Here is a 17,940-nt window from a genome sequence, read left to right as displayed (position 1 = left end):
TCCCCAACATGCCACAGTTTTTTCCCCGTTATGTAACTGCCGGCGACGGACTCTCAGTCTTCCTATGAAATGGGCAATTTTCAGGTTCTAGTGTCTTTTTATATGAACCCAGGACAGGTCTGTCACCTCATAATCTCAGCCTGTTTAAAAAAAAAAAACATATTTTGGGCTGCTAGGAAGACATGAAAGAGTTTGCCTGAGGCGTTCTGAATTTACTGAAGATGGGTTCAAACAGTTAGGACGGACCTTTTTTTGAAAAGAAAACGTATGGCATGTGTACAGTTTTGAGGCCATTTGTTTCCTGGGCCCTTGGGGAGCATATGCACTGAGGACCACTCATACAGATGTACGTACCGTTCAACTACGCTTTTACCCCCACTGGTTCAATGTTATGTATAACTTTCAACTAAGAGCAATTTTCATAAATTAAATGGGTTTACCAGCTAAGGTTTTCCATATTTATTCTTCAAGCTTTATAGGTACATCTGTTCCAGAAAATACCATAAGCCTCTAAATACCGTGACTGCTAGCAAACAAAGCGTTACCATAAGGAGTCTACCTTTCGTTAAAAAGAAAACTTTAATCCTTCAAACGCTGGAGTTTCGAAGAGAAGCTCTAAGAAGGATTCAGATACTTGATACTAAAAACTAATCACTCCAGAATTTCTTGTCAAATAGACAGACTCAACAAACATGCTGACCTCGGCTCCCTCCCTAAACCCCATTAAAATGACAGTAAATAACTGTAAAAGAAACAAAGCCCAAAAAGCACAAACCCATGAGGACAGCAAGACAGTACGAAGGGAGTGGAAAAGCCAACTGACACATGATCACTGACTTACCTGAGAAAGAAGAATTCTTTTTTTTAAAAAATTTTTTTTATTATATTATGTTAGTCACCATACAGTACATCCCTGGTTTCCAATGTTAAGTTCGATGATTCATTACTTGCGTATAACACCCAGTGCACCATGCAATATGTGCTCTCCTTACTACCCATCACCAGTCTATCCCATTCCTCCACCCCCCTCCCCTCTGAAGCCCTCAGTTTGTTTCTCAGAGTCCATAGTCTCTCATGCAAAAGAAGAATTCTAGACCAGGAATGGTGAAAAATCACGAGGCAACCATACTGGCACTGAGAATCAACCCCCATCCTGCCCAAAGACTCAAGAAATCCTTGGCACCAGTCCCTCTATAAGTGGAGATCAGGACACAGCCTTAAAGGTGAGGACAGGTTCAGATGCTGCATAAAAACAGGTAGATACCTAGATCCCCTCCTCCACTCTTTGTCACCTGTAGTACCTTTTTGCCAACTGGCAGAAGCCTTGAAGTTTGTTCTCTCAAGAGGTAAAACACGCGGTCAGTGGGCTGATGGCAGGGCATCAAGCACTGTAGGGAGTAGCCTACTTAGGCTACAACTAGGAAAACAAATAAAGGCTCAAAGATTAGCGGCTGAGACCTTTTCTCTGTCCTTTCAATTCCCAGTACGCTGTCCCCTAGGCTTGCACCTTCAAGGTAGGACAGGACAAACAACTGCCCATGAGCCTGTCGGATCGCTCAGAGAAAACAGAAAATATGTAAAGATACTAAAGTTGGTGTTCCATAAGGAACAGCAGAGAGGACACCAAAGAAGGAAGGGAAAAATGAAGGGGGGTGTAAACGGAGGGGGAGACGAACCATGAGAGACTATGGACTCTGGGAAACAAACTAAGGGTTTCAGAGGGGAGGGGGTGGGGGGATGGGCTAGCCCAGTGATGGCTATTAAGGAGGGCACATATTGCATGGTGCACTGGGTGTTATACGCAAGTAATGAATCATGGGACACTACATCAAAAACTAATGGTGTACTGTATGGTGACTAACATAACACAGTTAAATAAATTAATTAATTAAATAATAAAATAAAATAAAACAGGTGTTGCACACCCCCCCCATCCCAAAGACCCTGTAGTGAAGCCCACAGTTGACGGCTTCTAGATTTGCACAGAAAGTTCCCCTCAGTCAGCTCTTGAGGGTTGCACTGTCAAGTAGCAGCAGACAGTTGAGGTTACCTAGCTACTTAAGGAAAGCCAGAAGCCAAAACCAATAGAAAAACAAATCTTTGGGCAAACAATACATACACGAAGAGAAAAAAATTTCAAAAATTAGCATTAACATCTCTGAACAAATAAAACAATGCATTTGAAGAACAAAAGTATGATGTTATGTTTTTCAAAGGGGCACTTGAGGATCAAACATAAGACACTAGAAATTAATATACATTAAAAAGGAATTATATTCCAATGGAAAGTATGGAATATAAAATGGAGGTTATCTTCCACAGACAGAGCCAAAACAGAAACGGAAAAAAAAAAAAACAACAACAGGAAAATTAGAGAACTAATAGAGGAGGGCCAATAATCACACAACAAAACACAGGAACAAAAATCATTAAATAATTCAAGAAAATTCCCAAGAACTGAAGGACATTCATTCCAAGATTGAACAGGCCCGTTAAATTCCCAGTACTCTAGATTAAAATAGATTCACACCAAGATGTATCCTGTTGCAACTGTAGAATGATGTAGGATCAGTGAATCCTAAAAGCTTCCAGGAGAGAGGAAAAAAAAGCATCAAAAACTGAGAACAGTATCAGACGGCTGGATCCTGGATTTTCCAGAGAAAAATAGAGGCTTCGATATTCTGAGCAAAAGTGATTTCCAATCTAGAGTTTTATATCCAGCCCGGTTATCAAAGAACCAGGCAAGAAGAATGGCCATATCTGTGCAAGCTCTCAAAAAATTACTCCCTTACCCACTACCTTTTCTTAAAAGCTATTGGAAGATGAATTCTGCCAAAAGGAAGGATAGTTGGAAGATGAGGGAGAAACGGGGTTCAAGAAAAAGGGTACCTGACATGTGAAGAAGCCAGAGGAAATCCCCAACATGATGGGCAAGCAGGTTAAAAGTAAGAACTGTTTCTCAAGGTGAAATCAATTGATTGCTCAATATACATGAATCTAGCAAAAGAATATTTAGGGAAAATAAAAAGATGTGCAGAAAAAGCAAAATGCTAATAAGATACTACACACTGTTCAGCCACAATGCAGTTTACATAGTCGTAAGGATGTTAGCATGGAATGTAGGTCACTGGCGTTGATGTAACTTATTGGGAAGACGGAAATTACTCTTTTGGGGGGTAGAGTCACGAAAGGGTTATGTATGTGTCAAAGAAAACTAAAACCCCAACTTTCCTAAAAAGCTAGATGCAAAACCTAGTGGTAGCATTATTAAATAAGCAATATCCTTCAGAAACACGAAAAGCAATTTACCAAAAAAATTGACTGAAAGATCTTCGAGTGACTGCTTCTGGAAAATTAAAATGGGGAAGGGATATTATTGTAGGTTTGCTATTATTGCAACAATTCTCATATAGATATTTTTCTTCATTAAACTATCTGTGTAGGTATATACCTTTGATTTCCAAAAGCTAAACTAAAAAAAAATCTGGTCACTACAAAGAACATCCTAAGATTTAACAGTTCTATCAACTATGAAATCGTTCCTATCTGTCTGTTGCTAATTTCAACGTGGATTTTCTTAACCAAGATCTCATGAGGTTTCACCCCTCATTAAGATAGAGTCCCTCCTATTTCTAAAACAAATCTATTTTTTTGGTTTGTTAAATCGCAAGGTTAATATCACTGACACTATTACTAATTAATTCAGACTCGCTGGGCAGTTCCCGAATTTTAAGAGTATGTGTCTAGCTCTAAATCACCAGAGCACCTCAGACAATAGAACAATCCACACTTCCCCTTCTCACTAACTGTTGAGTTCGATACAAACCAAATATTATACCTATACGCTCCTTCTCAGGAATCACATGAACACCGTGTTAAAGAGGCAGTACGATCGACAGACCACGCTGAGATATTCCCTGAAGTTCAGACAGCTTGAATCACCACGTTTCCACTGGATTTCTGTCTCTACAATAATCCACGCTATAACCAATATGGCGCCAAAATGATTCAGTATTACCATTAAACAGACATTTCGAATAGAAATCTCCCGTAGGGGCGCCTGGGTAGCAGAGTGGTTAAGCATCTGCCTTCGGCTCAGGGCGTGATCCCGGCGTTGTGGGATCGAGCCCCACATCAGGCTCCTCCGCTATGAGCCTGCTTCTTCCTCTCCCACTCCCCCTGCTTGTGTTCCCTCTCTCGCTGGCAGTCTCTATCTCTGTCAAATAAATAAATAAAATCTTAAAAAAAAAAAAGAAAAGAAATCTCCTGTAAAATTTGTAGGTCTCCAAATTTTGACGCAGATTATAAAGACAGCTTTCTATAGAAAACTGATCCAATCAGAAAGAAAAACACATCATCAGGGTGCCTGGGTGTCTCAGTCAGTCGGTTCAGTGTTTGACTCATGATCTCAGGCTTGTGAGATCAGCCCCCAGTAGGGCTGTATGCTGAGCATGGAGCCTGCTTAAGATTCTCTCTCACCCTCTGCCCCGCCCCACCCCGTCATGCTCTCCTCTCTCTCTCACTTTAAAAAAAAAAAAAGAAGAAGAAGAAGAAGAAAAGTATATAACCATCAAGGCATTACTGTGAGCAAAAATGTTAAGTAAAGTTTTGTCAGACTCGTTTGAAACACCAGCGACTCCAACATTTTCAAGAGTGAGTCACTGTGTGCCTCTGGGCTAAAATGTGTTCTTCCTCCCACTTCCAAATTACGTTCCCCGGAAAAGAAACACACTTACCTTTCACAAGCTCGGACAGTCCATGCGGCAATTATCCATAACGAGATACTAAACACCAAAAGCACAGTTCCTGGACAGATTGTCATCAGAGTCTTCATAACAAAACGGGTATTGAAGTTTATCTTATTCAGTGCTCCGATGCTTCGAGACGAGGCATCGGTGAAAAGTTTGCTATGTAAGAGCATGACTCTGGCGATCAGATAGAGTCTTAAGAACATCGGTATAGATAAAATAATGTCCACATCGGCGGTGGTTGTGGATGGGGCATAGGAGAAGGCAAGCCGGGCCGTCCATGTGAACGTGTAATTCCCAGGTATGGGATGGATAGCACACACCAGTATTTCCAAGCAGATGAAGAAAATACGCTCATAAGTCATGGCTATTCTCCAGTCATCTGCTCCGTTGTCCACCATGAACAACTGAAAAAATAAAGTAGAAAGTCAGCTTCAGTATGGCATGAATGGTCCACAAGGATTAGTGCAGAGTCCAAAGATACATAACGCGTGACTTGCAGCGATCGTGGCGAGCTAAAGGGTAGAATGCTTAAATGCTAGCCAGGTACGCTATTTTGAGACATGGGATTGGCACAAAAGGAGAACTTCATTTTGCAAAAATTGAAATTGGAAACTTGCTCCCCGGGCACTGGCATTATGCTGGGGTCGATGCTCCCGGAGGATCGGGTAACTTACATCATGTTAAGAGAAGGGGCTTGGGCTGATCGGTAATGCACCCCCCCGCCTCGATGGGGCCGCCATGGACTTAGCCTTAGGGACAAGCTGTCCTCCTCAAGCGTCTGGATCTAAAACCCTTCCTCGATTCTAACCACGTTCTCAGTGGAATCTATTTACAGTGCCTCTGCGGTCAGTTATAGCCTATAATATAACTGCACATGAGCGTCCTTACAGGAAATCTCATTGGCTTCGGGGAGAAAATCACAAGGGGCCACAGAAAAAGCTGGCAGAAATATTTCTTCCCAGCTTCTCCACCTACGCCTCTACCTTCTCTTTTCTTCCGTTCTTCCTCAGCCTTCCCTTTGACTATGAACTTGTTTCCAATCTTTCTTTAAAGTTTCTTTTTGAAAATTTCTGTCATTCCTCACACCACAATGAAAAACAAAAAAGAAAAAGGAGATAGATGTGTAGATAGATAGATGGATAGATAAATAGATGGATAGATAGATGAATAGATAGGTAAGTGGATGGATGGATGGATGGATGGATGGGCAGGCAGGCAGGCAGATAATAAAAGGGACAGAAAAGAAAGTTTTCTGTCTTCCCTAGATTCTCAGTAAACAAGTCCACCAGGCTCTGGGAGTCCGTAAACAACCAGAGGCATCTGGAAACGTTCGCTGACATTTCTGACTGCACAATGACTTGTGGGGGCTCCTGGCATTTAGAGCCAGGAAGCCAGGGGTGCCAACCATGCTGTAGTTCTGGGAGTCTGCCAGGATGCCAGCGGCGCTCCCCCACTAAGAAAGATGACATATTCTGTGCCTCTTGGTAAGTAGCCAACTTAAGCAGAAAGCGTGAGATGAAAGCCACCCAAAACGAGAACAGCGCATTCCCAGGTAGGTGAATCACAAAGCAGGTGAGCAGAACAGGTCTGCTCCCTGGTTAGAGCCCATGGACTCTGCTCTTCGAGAGGCAGGCAAGCGATCTTCCCATCTTGGCTACAAATGGCCATTCCAGGTTAATTATTCGGCAAGGTGTAGCTATTTCCCAGGCTACTATCTCAATGCTGCCGTCGGCGGTACTTTGCAAGGACAGGAATTAGCAAAATTTACCACTTCTTTCTGGTACCTCGAGGAGCTGGAGAACCAGCGCATTCTCCCATAAACATACCAAATTTTAACAGATGACGTTCAGTTTGGCAACGGAATGGCTTGAAGTATGCCTCTGTCATAAGTCTTCATCTAGGGACCCTAACGTGTTGGACAAATGCTTATAGACAAGAAAGATGTTTTTCCAGTTTCCGGTAAAGAAACAGATCACGAATACAGAGCAGAAATATTCGTGTTCAATTTCGCCACTTCCAATACCTCGTGGGCATCAAGGATTTCTATAATATATACAGAAAGACTGTACTGATACAATGTTAGGAGCCTGCTCGACTTTGTATCAGCCGATGTTTACTGGCTACTCTATAACTCTAAAGGAATGTGATTCCGAAATCTCTTAAGATGTTTACATCCAAAAGAATGCACCCTCAAACTAGTTACTCGGAGAGGCTATATACATTCCAAAGATGCTGTCACTGCTCTCTTTAGAAACTGCTGTCAGGGCCTGGCACAAGCCACATAAGAAAAACAGCTCTGTTATTTAAATCCACATTTCCATTTCTACTGAAAATGGTATTACCCAGCTTGATTGTCTACTTTCTTCACCAAACTTGGCTCTGGATGACTTGGCAAAAACTCAAATCCACCCCCAAAACTCCACCCCAAGACTCCAGAGAGCCATAAGCTGAGCCACAGAATCTGAGTGTAATTCCAAGACTTTCCACGCACCGTTCTGGGCAACAGCGGCATAAACGCAGCAGAAGTACCTTCCCAAGGTAACTGGGGAAGAAATGGCAGGTTAGATGGAGAATTCGGAGACCGTTCCCTAAGAGTCCTATCTTTCCAGGACCGGCCCTCCTTCCGTCACTCACAGTATACCTGCTCCTCTGAACCCACCCCGACCCCGCACTGCTTCTGAGCATTCACGCCCATCACTTCACCTGTGACCTCACCCACATTCTAAGCAGCCCCCCTCTCACCTGCAGGTGGGCCTGCTCAGGTAACCTCCAAGCCGGGATCCAATGTCCAGGCTGGTGCAGGTGGATGGGGGCCCCCCGTGCCTTGGTGCTCAGCAGAACCCCCTGCGTTACACGGGACCAACCCCCTTCCTCCCTACTACCTGCTCTGAGCCGGCCTCTTTCCCCTCGCCACCTTGTGGCATTTCCCTCTCTCAACATGCTGTCCCCCCAAGATCAGAAATGCCGTCTGTTTTATACTTCAGCCCCAAACTTACTGCATCTCACCCTTTTCTCTTTATTTTCCCTTTCTTTTGTCCAAATTGTCTAAAGCAATGCTATACCCCAAACCAGTACTTCTGCACTGAGAACCTTTTTTCTGTGCTTCCTCTCTCAGCAGAGTACAAAGCAAGTGCAAATCTCAACTCTTCACTATAAAAAAAGGAAAGCAAACAAATGAGAACCCCCCCCCCCCCCGCTGGTGAGACTCATTTTTCTGGGTTTGCTTCATTCCCCACAACACCCCGCCCACGTGGCTTTTGCCCCCAGCAGCCCACCATCTCTGCTCTTGTAAGGTCACTAAAGACACCTTAATTATGAACCCCAGCCCTTCCACCTGGCTTTTTACCTGATCTATTGGACACTAATCACTCCATCCCTCCTAAAAAAGATCTCTTCTCTTGGCTTCTGTGACATATGGCTCTTTTTATTTTTTTTCATCTGCTGCCACTTCGAAGGATCCAACTCTTTCCTTAAAAATCCACCTTCCTCCTCCCCAGCTAAGTGCCGCGGCTCTCCTGAGGTCCGTCTCTGACTCTTCTCTGTCTCTGCACTTTCTTGGGAGATCTCCTGCTTGCCTTCCAGAGTCTCCACTACCAGAGTCTTCTACGGGAAGCTACCCTCCACCCTTTCATGACCTTTGTCAAATGTGAATTTTATCAGCCCGTGGCTGTCAGGATGAAAACCGTTCAAAGGCCCCCGTTCTGCCATCTGGTTTTGCCTGTCTCTTCAACCTCAGTGCCTGATCCTTCTGGTGGCAGGGATTCCAGAACATGCTACCACAATGGCACTGCCGTGTGTTTGTGGACTCTGTCCCCTGGCCTGGGAAGTCTCCCTCCCGCCCCCAGCAAATTTTTATTCCTTTAAGACCCACGTCCATAGTCACCTCTTTTCAGGACACTGTCCATGCTCGAGCCAAATCTACAAACTCCCTCTCCTTTGTTTCATGAATCCCGTATGTGCCTCTTAATGATGTTTACGGATACCACAGAGGACGGTAAGGATTTCTTCGGGAGATTATCACCAACCCCCCCTCCTCCCGCTGCCAACTCGTCAGTGAGGCTCCTTGAGGACAGGGACCACACTTGTTAAATGAACTGCCTTGTTACTTCTCATTTAATCCTGACTATCCTAATCACTGCATAGGCCCTAAGGTTAATGAAATAAGCTCACGGAAGAGGGCAATACTAAAGCATAATATGAACGAAATAAATCTACGTCACTTTTCAAATACGTGCAGAACACGTCCTACTAAATGCTAAGTCATTACAGCAACACCATTGTGCAATTCCACAGGAAGTCCAGGGAACGTTCTTCTTCACTAACTTCCCCAGAAAAAGCTGCTATCACAAAGTTGCTTTTTTACTGCAAGGGGCTTAATTGACACCTAAAAGGAGTTTATTTTGGGTTCATTTTATCACGGTACATATTTCGACGCTAGAGTGAAGGAAAAAAGCATTTTCTTCTCCCCTCCACATAACCTCCAGCCTTAACCGCTGCTGATTCCTTTGTTCATCCTTTCGTTTGCTAAATATCCAGCATGCTGTAGCCTTGCTGTGCGCCAGGCCCCGGGCTCCGTAGCAGCCAGACAGGACTCACCACAGACAGAGGGTCGGCGCCACGGAGCTACCTTCCGCCAGGAAAGAAAGACAAAGTCAAGAAAAGCAGACTTGGGGCGGTTCAATAAAGTAATTCCATCTGCAGACACTGCTCTGAAGGAAACACACGAGAGATGAAGGAGGGAAGAAGACACCGGAGGTGAGCGCAGACGTGGGCATCAGGGAAGACACGTGGAGAAGTACTATGTCAGGAGAGACCTGGATAAGGGGGAGAGCCAGTCATGGACACCCAGGAGAAGAACCTTCTAGGCAGGGGAAATAGCAAGTGGAAAGACCGTGGGCTTTCCACAGCTGGGGGTGCTTAAGGACATAAAAGGACACGGCGGTGTTTGACGCTAAATGATCACTGGGCAGAGTGGAAGGAGAGGAACTTGAAGAGACGTATCGGGATCAGACGTGCAGGACGTTGTTGGCCACGGAATCAAGGCTGGATTTCTTTCCAGGTGCCACAGGAAGCCACGGAAGGGTATTAGGCAGAAGGGTGGCAGGATCCAGTTTAGAGCTTTAAGGGCTCATCCTTACTGTAAGGGAAACCAGAGGACACAGGGAGGATACAAGGGAGGAAGTTCGACTGCCTCTGATTGGTCGCACTTAGTATCCCCATGACCTGGACCAGGGGGGTGGGGGTTGCCATGGAAATGGAGACAGTGGGCGTGCTAGAGACATAGTTTGCAGATCTTGCTAGAACTTGCTGATGGGCTGGATGTGGGAGTGATAAAAGAAAGAAAAGAATCATAGGTGGCTGAGCTTCTACTCTGAAAAACACAGTGGATGGTCGTGCCATTTCCTGAGGACAGTGGGCTGGTGGGGGGAGGCGCAGAGGACAGAAAAGATTCTGGGCTGTGGCCACCGTCATCGGAGCACAGACGCCAAACAGGCAGCAGGATATGCAAGTCGCTGAGAGGAAAAGTCTGGACTATGGGCATGGACGTGGAAGGTAGCACGATTCGGGCACCGTTCTCAGATGAGGTGGAGAGAAAAGGACAGGACACAAGTCCTAAAGAACCCCAAATGCAGAGGGCAGCTGGAAGGTCAAGCCAGTCTGTGAAGTAGGAAGACAGGAAAGTGTGCTAGGGGTCAAGGGCGAGGGCTGCCAATCGAATCTGCAAAATAATACTTCTCTATAGAAAATGAAACCATTCTAAACATCACAGTTGGTCAACAACTGATTCCCTGTCGAGTATTAAAATCCACCTGCAAAAACATTCCCATTATATTCCATATGATCAATATATGTGATCAGGTTTTTTTTTTTTTTTTAACGATTTTATTTATTTATTTGAGAGAGCATGAGCAGGGGGAGGGGCAGAGGGAGAGGGAGAAGCAGACTCCCCGCTGAGCAGGGAGCCCGATGCGGGACTTGATCCCAGGACCCTGGGATCGTGACCTATATAATCATTTTTAAGCTCACTTGTGGGGAAGTTAGAGTAATCACAATGACAGACACGAAAACATCTTAATATTCATTTTTCAGGTGGATGTTAATAAGAAAGGTTTCAGAGAGCAAGCATAACTTCTAGAGCTGTGCTCAACGGTCTTCACCAGAGACCTAGAATAACCTGCAGGCAGAACGCAGAGTATGTCCCCAGAAAATACCCCACCACAAGCTTCAACTTGCCAATGCAACTGCTCTGATACCCCAAACATACTGGAAGCCCACTCTCCCAGATGGACTGGCAGTGAGCGTCATTAGCTGGAAGAGCTTCGGGACAGAGGCCTGCCTGCCTCATGATCCGATCACCTGCTGGCGTGAGGACCCCTGCTTAGCCAGCTCTCCAGAGGGAGGGGCTCAGGTGCAGAAGCCCCAGCTGCCTTCTCCATATGCACTTTCCCTCAATGAGGTTACAAGTTCTAGGGTCTGGTCTGAGACCGTGGCTTGCACATCCTGCATTTCCTTTCTGGTAAAGAACCCAGGGCAGTGCTCAGCACAAAAGTGGTGCTTAAAAAACAGAAACTGAACAAAGTAATTAGAGTCATGGATTTGTTAAGAAAGTCACTATAGGGAAAAGAGCCAGGAAAACTCCCCAAAGGAAGGATAATAACGGAGAAGCAGCTCTGATAGATTATTAGATAAGGTAATAATTTAAACCACGTGATACTGGCATCTAAAATAACTGAGAGGCCAGAAGAAGAGAAAAGAAAGTCCAAAATTGACCCAATACACCTAGAATTTCAAGTACCATAAAGGCAGATGATTAAATCAGGGGGGACCGTAGAGTTTATGGAAAAATGATTTGGGAACAACCATGTAGCCATCTGGAGAGATAAAAAGTTGAACAAGTGCCTTATACCAAGTATATCAAGAAAAACTCCAGGTGGATGAAAGATTTAATTATTAGAAAGATTTGGAAAATGAAACCATTGACGAAATCATGTCGGAGTTATTTTGTAAACTCACAAAAAGGAAGGTCTTTTTTTTTTTTTTTTTNTTTTTTTTTAAGATTTTATTTATTTATTTGACCGAGAGAGAGACAGCCAGCGAGAGAGGAAACACAAGCAGGGGGAGTGTGAGAGGAAGAAGCAGGCTCCCAGCAGAGGAGCCTGATGCGGGGCTCGATCCCAGAACACCGGGATCACGCCCTGAGCCGAAGGCAGACGCTTAATGACTGAGCCACCCAGGTGCCCCAAAGGAAGGTTTTTTAAAGGACAAAAACCCCAGAAGCCTTAAAACACGGGTACATTTAATTACATCAAACTTGTGTTTTCTGCACCTGGTCAAAACTATGGTAAAAGAGTAAAAAGACCAACACCACATGGGGAAAATGTTCACAAGTGTTCAGAGAAAGGACTCATTTCCCTGATATATGTAAGTTCCTACAAATCCTTAAGAGACAAGCAGTCCACCAGGAGGGGAAAAAAAAAAATGGACAAAGGCCATAAATAGCAGGTCATGGAAAAGGAACTAAAAATGTCTCTTAAACCACTTTTTTTTTTTTAAAGATGCTCAATCTCGATCCTAGGAAGAAAACGAGATCCCACTTTTTGACCTGTCATGTTGCAAAAAGGTCAACCAGCCTTGTAGCACACTATGCTAGTGGAGGTGTGGGGACGCGGGTATGCTCATACATTGCGGGTGGCCGTGTACACCCAAGGACCCCTGAGGAGGGCAGGTTGCCAGGTCAGAAATATACTCTTTGACCAGCTCATTCTGCTTCTTACATGAAGCTTGTCCTATTGATAGATCATGTGTGATTGTGAACATACAGGATCATTTGTTACGGCATTGCTTGTATCTTAGCGAAAGGCTAGTAATGATCTAAACATCCACTTAACAAGGGAAGGAGTTCAACCCATTAGGGACTCCCACAAAATGGAATAGTATAACATTAAAACACGATGAGGGAAACTGTTATATACTATTGAAGAAAGTCACCTAGGAAGTAACTGAGTTTAAAACCTAACACAACTCTATGCTCCCACTTGTGTAGTTTTGTTAAGGGGGGAGGACATGTATTTCTATGTGCATAAAACAGCTCTGCAAGAATATTCTAGAAAGAATGGTACGTGTGGCTTAAGGGAGGTTGGCTGAGTCACTGGGGATCAGAAATGGAAGGGAGACTTTTAATGCCACAATCTTGAACACTTTTCTATTTCAGAGCCGTGTGAAGAAATAAACCTAAGTTAATTAATAAAAATAATAAAAATAATTAATAAAAATTAATAAAAATTAATTAATAAAAATTAATAAAAATAAAAATTAATGATTGGTGCACAAGAGACGAAGGAACAGTGGGAACGAATCAGGTCATGAGACATTCTCCATATGGAACAATGCACAACTAAAAAGTCGTAGCTGACAGTCACAGCCACAACCTACAAGACCAAACACAACGAATCCAACTTATATCTAAACTGTCCTTGCTAAGTAGAACCTTGAACCATGACATTACATAACTGTTTCCAGCAGTCTGAACAAAAATAAATAAGCTTTCTTGGTTAACCTTTAAACCAAATATTCAATAAAACCAAGCTCTCTCTTTTTTCCCCCCTTCAGTTACTGAATGCTTCTATTTGTCAAATTCTGTGGCTACAAAGATTAAAAAGCCTCTCCGTGTTTGATGAGGAAGAGAAATACAAATGAATGTTTACAGTGCCTGTGGACACAGCCCCAGCAGAGGAGGGGCCGGGGAGGAGGCCACCCCGTGGAAATGGATGTGGTGCTTACTCGCCCCTTCCTCCCTTGTCGCCTGGATCCTACATAAACCTCAGGACTGTGACCTTCCAAGTTCAGTTCTAGGATACCTGCCGGATAATGGTCCCAAAGAAAAGGCAGGGAAATGTGTTTGTCCGAAAAATGCCCCTTTCAGAGAAACCAGCTTTTGTACAGCAGTGAGTGAAAAAGCCACACCAGGCACAAGCCAAATAATGAGGCTCTTTATTAAAGTGTGGCCAAGACTCAGTCAACACAGAAGTGAGACCACAATTGCCCACCCCAAACTGGGTCAAGGACAAAGAGGAGAAGACAGAAGCCTTTTCAACAGCCTCACTGAAATGTCCTACCAGGCCCTCTGCCCGGAACTAAGAGGCAGAAACAGGAAAGCTATGTTCAGAATTCATGTTCAAGGTCCAGTCCTGAGCAAAAAGTGGAAGAAAGCAGCACTGTGTTTGTCATTCCTTTGTCCCAAGCCTGTCGCCCTTCCTGGCTTTTGAAGCCTCCTGCGCATTCATGCTGTCCTGAGAGATTTCTGCCTCTAAGAAGGAGGATTCCAGAGCCAACGTAGGAAAGTCATATTCACTGAACTGTTCACCTCTCTCTGGGCGAGGAGTGTAGACGAACGGATTCGCCTGGAATGCAGGAAACCAAAGGCTTGGAGTCTAGATATTCTTTTTTTTTTTTAAGATTTTATTTATTTATTTGAGAGCTGGCACAGAGGGAGAGTAAGAGGGGGAAGCAGGCTCCCTACTGAGCAAGGAGCCCGACGTGGGACTCGATCCCAGGACCCTGAGATCATGACCTGAGCCGAAGGCAGATGCTTAACTGACTGAGCCACCCAGGTATCCCTGGAGTCTAGATATTCTAACTCGCTACGTGACCTTGGGAAGTCATTCAAACTTCATGGACCTTATTTTCATCATCTGTCATATGGAGACGACGTTCTTTGCTGTCTCTGAAACGACTTGTGATGAACACATCTTGTATGTTGTGGACAACCTATCAACGGGCTGACCCAGTGCTGTTCCCATCCCTCTCCTCCCTTGCCTGTCTCCACTGCAGAAACACCCACGTTTTCAGACTCTTTCGTAGTCACATGATGCAGCTTTGACCAGAAGTCAGTAGCAAGAGGTTCTTGGAGGACTAATTAGGCGGGCTTTGCTTTTTTTGGATAGAATTAACACCTGGCTGGCAATGCCCTCTTCCTTCCCTTCCTCCAGCCCCAAACAAGAGGGGATTCCCAGGCTCTGCTGCAGCCGTCTTGTGACCATAAGAAAAAGGCCAAACGCATCACAACAACGCCAACCCCAACATCTTAAGCCACCGAGCCGGCAATCAGTCGTCGAGTTGTGTAAGCCAGTTAGCTGGGGGTCTTCTTCCACGTGAGCAGCCAAAAGTGTGCCTACATTTAACTTAATACACATTAAAGGGCTGTGTGAAGGTCCGTAAGAGAGAAAGAATCCTCATTAACTGAAACACTTCGGGGACAGAGAGTCTCAACAATTCAAAAGGGACGCATCTCAATTATTGGAATTTATAGCCAGTAACTATTGAGGGATGTGGTTACTCCTGGGTGGGTGGCTTTGGTTCATGCCTTTTAAATACCAACCAACTGCTCAGAATATCATGTCGTGTGACTCATAGGAAACACACACACATTCTGGAGCTGGAGAAGCTTGGATTTCATTTCTGGCTTGACCACTTACTAGCTAAATGGCTATGCACAGGGTACTTAATCTCTCTAAACATCAGTTTGCTTGTCTACAGAAATTTAAAATATTGTCACCCTTGTATGGTTATTAAGGAGGCAAGAGCCACTCTCCTGACCCGAATAAAAGTGACCCCATGAATAAGTAATAGTATTCCAGGAGCCTTCAAGGGGCAGGGGCGGGGTGGGGGGAGGTTAATTAAATGTTCACTTGTGATATAAAATTAAATGTTAATTAAATGTTCACTTGTGATATAAAAACAGGAAAATTAATCATGGCAGAGGAGGAAGAGAATTTGGTAAGGAAGGACATTAAAGCAAAACCGGGGATGAAAGGAGTTCTAGAAACTTCCACGGTACCTATTTTGAAAAGAATTCTTATCATTTGCTCAAATTAGGAGTTTCTGAAATTCTCCTCTTCTGACTTACACAAGAGCTTTGTCTACAGACTAAAATCCTAGAACTGTCTGCTGAGGTCCAGTCATAGGGAAGGTTATCATATATCTATGCCCTACTGCTCTTAAAACTTATTTAAAATCTCACCCCCCTTTCACATGGCTTTCTCTCAACTGTGTCCACACCTCCTACAGCCCCCACTTGGGCATTTTACACATGTTCATGTCTTACCAGGGAATTTTTCTCACACGGCCTGGGACTTGATGTGAGTTGATTCTAGAAATTACTTCTGAATTTCTCCAGATAGCGAGAATTATTTTTCCCCCTTGGGTTCTCCCAACAGTGAGGTCAGAGAAAGCACTAAGGCTGAGGAGCCTGGGCTCTGGGTTCCAGATTTTGGCAGACCTAAGTTCCGCGTGACTTTCCACCCCTGCCCAGTTCTGTGACCTCAGGAGAATGACTTAAACTTTCCAAGCCTCAGTTTTATCATTCAAGGAGGATCTAATCAGAGGGTATCTCTCTCACAGAATGGGACAGCATTCAACAAAGGTTAGTTTCCTTCATAATGATTAATTTCAGTACTGGGTCCGTGGCTGGTCTCCAATGAATGGATGTACTCTTAATGAACTAAAGGCGGGGTAAGAAGAGATGGACAGACAGACTGACATCACTTGGTTGTAGCTACTGGAAAGGATAAACATCCAGATGTGAAGAAATGAGAAACTGGAATAAAATTCCTCTATGGTCACTTTTTTACTAACTTTTCATCAACAACGCTTACGTTAACCGTCTAGACATTTTGAGAAGCATTGTCAGATCATCTGGGGGGGGGAGGGGATAAATCCTAAGCAAAGTAAAATAAACGTCGCAAGTTCTAAAGCCATGAAATAACCAAATGTGAACCAACTCCACTGATTCGAAACATTTAATCCAAAATGATAAAAACCGCATATTTTCATTTGAAGCATTATAGTAATTATTGGTACATGGCTAAAATGTGTTATCATCCCCTTAGTTATTTTAAGCACTTAAAAAGCTAGCTCAAAGCCAGCCACATTTATTATCTCATTTGCCCTTATAACAGTCCAATTAAAGGACAGACAATTGAAAGAACCTGGTCACGGTCACATCACGAATTACTGAAAAAAAAAAACAAAACCTGCAGCTCAAGTTTATGCCTTCCAGCGTTCACATCCTTGGATAGGGGCATCGGGCTCAACTGAAAGGTTGGATGCAAATCAAATATTTATAAAGCAAATAAATGCTTCCCCATTAATTTACATTATGATTTCTAAAATGTCCCATCTCCACTCCCTGATGATCCTGGGTGACAGTCGCTGCTCGGACCTCCTGCTTCTCCCGCAGAAGCAAACACTTGAATAAACCTGCACATTGCACTCAATGCCCTGTGGTCATGGAAATAGACTGCTTACACGTTTAGGCTTTCTCCAACTTGGATATGTTTCATCCTGGATGCTTTTTTCTAACTTTGGCTACGCAGACCCTCGAACTGTACATGGTACTTGAGATGAAACTTTAGAGCTGTTTTAAAGTGTGTTTACCATGCCGTATTTTTATAGGGCCAGGCCTTGCTCTGATCTGTTACATGTATTCATTCACCTAAAACATGTAACCACTCAAGAAGGTAGATTCTGCAATCATCATCCCCATTTTAGGAATGCAGAAACGGAGGCTCAGGGGCTAGAGAATGAGCTGGGGCTGTATGGTATCAAAGTATGGGGCTGGAATATGAACCCAGGCAAGCCAGCTTCAGAATGTGTGCCCAGAGTAAGAGGACTGCTTCTTGTCACTTAGCCAGTCATAAAACAATTTTAGGGGGCGCCTGGGTGGCTCAGTTGGTTAAGCATCTGACTCTTGGTTTCAGCTCAGGTCACGATCTCAGGGTCCTGGGATTGAGCCCCACATCCTGTTTGGCACTCAGCAGGGAGTCTGCTTGAGATTCTCTCTCTCCCCCCACTCGTGCGTGTGCGGACTCTCTCTATAAAAATAAGTAAATCTTTTAAATAATAAAGCAATTTTAGGAAGAACACACAGACAACAGAGCAACGTCACATGAACCCATATGTAATTAACAAGTCTGATTATCTAGGGTCCTAGCATGTAGCCAAGGAGAAACAATGTATCAACAGGAAGGAAACTGCAGATTGAAGGAAGAGAATTATTACATTTAGTAAATCAGTTGTAGCTGAAAGTAGTGGCAGAGAAGAAAGGCACATAACACACACATACACACACACACACACACACACACACACAGTAAAAAGCAGATACAAGGTCTCAAAAGACCAAACAATC

The 17,940-nt window shown here is 44.0% G+C and overlaps 1 protein-coding gene across 1 annotated transcript in view; it reads right to left on the bottom strand.

Moving 5' to 3' along the window:
• Nucleotides 1–17,940, bottom strand: part of KCNN2 (potassium calcium-activated channel subfamily N member 2) — a 292,412-nt gene that overhangs the window by 94,734 nt on the left and 179,738 nt on the right. Inside the window, exon 5 of the mRNA XM_034655880.1 lies at nt 4,737–5,155. Within this exon, the coding sequence (XP_034511771.1) occupies nt 4,737–5,155 (419 nt within the window). The remainder of the gene's footprint in view (nt 1–4,736; nt 5,156–17,940) is intronic.

The sequence above is a fragment of the Ailuropoda melanoleuca genome, chromosome 3 (genome assembly GCF_002007445.2).
Source record: "Ailuropoda melanoleuca isolate Jingjing chromosome 3, ASM200744v2, whole genome shotgun sequence".
Taxonomy (NCBI): Eukaryota; Metazoa; Chordata; class Mammalia; order Carnivora; family Ursidae; genus Ailuropoda; species Ailuropoda melanoleuca.
This window is presented reverse-complemented; position numbering and strand designations above follow the sequence as displayed.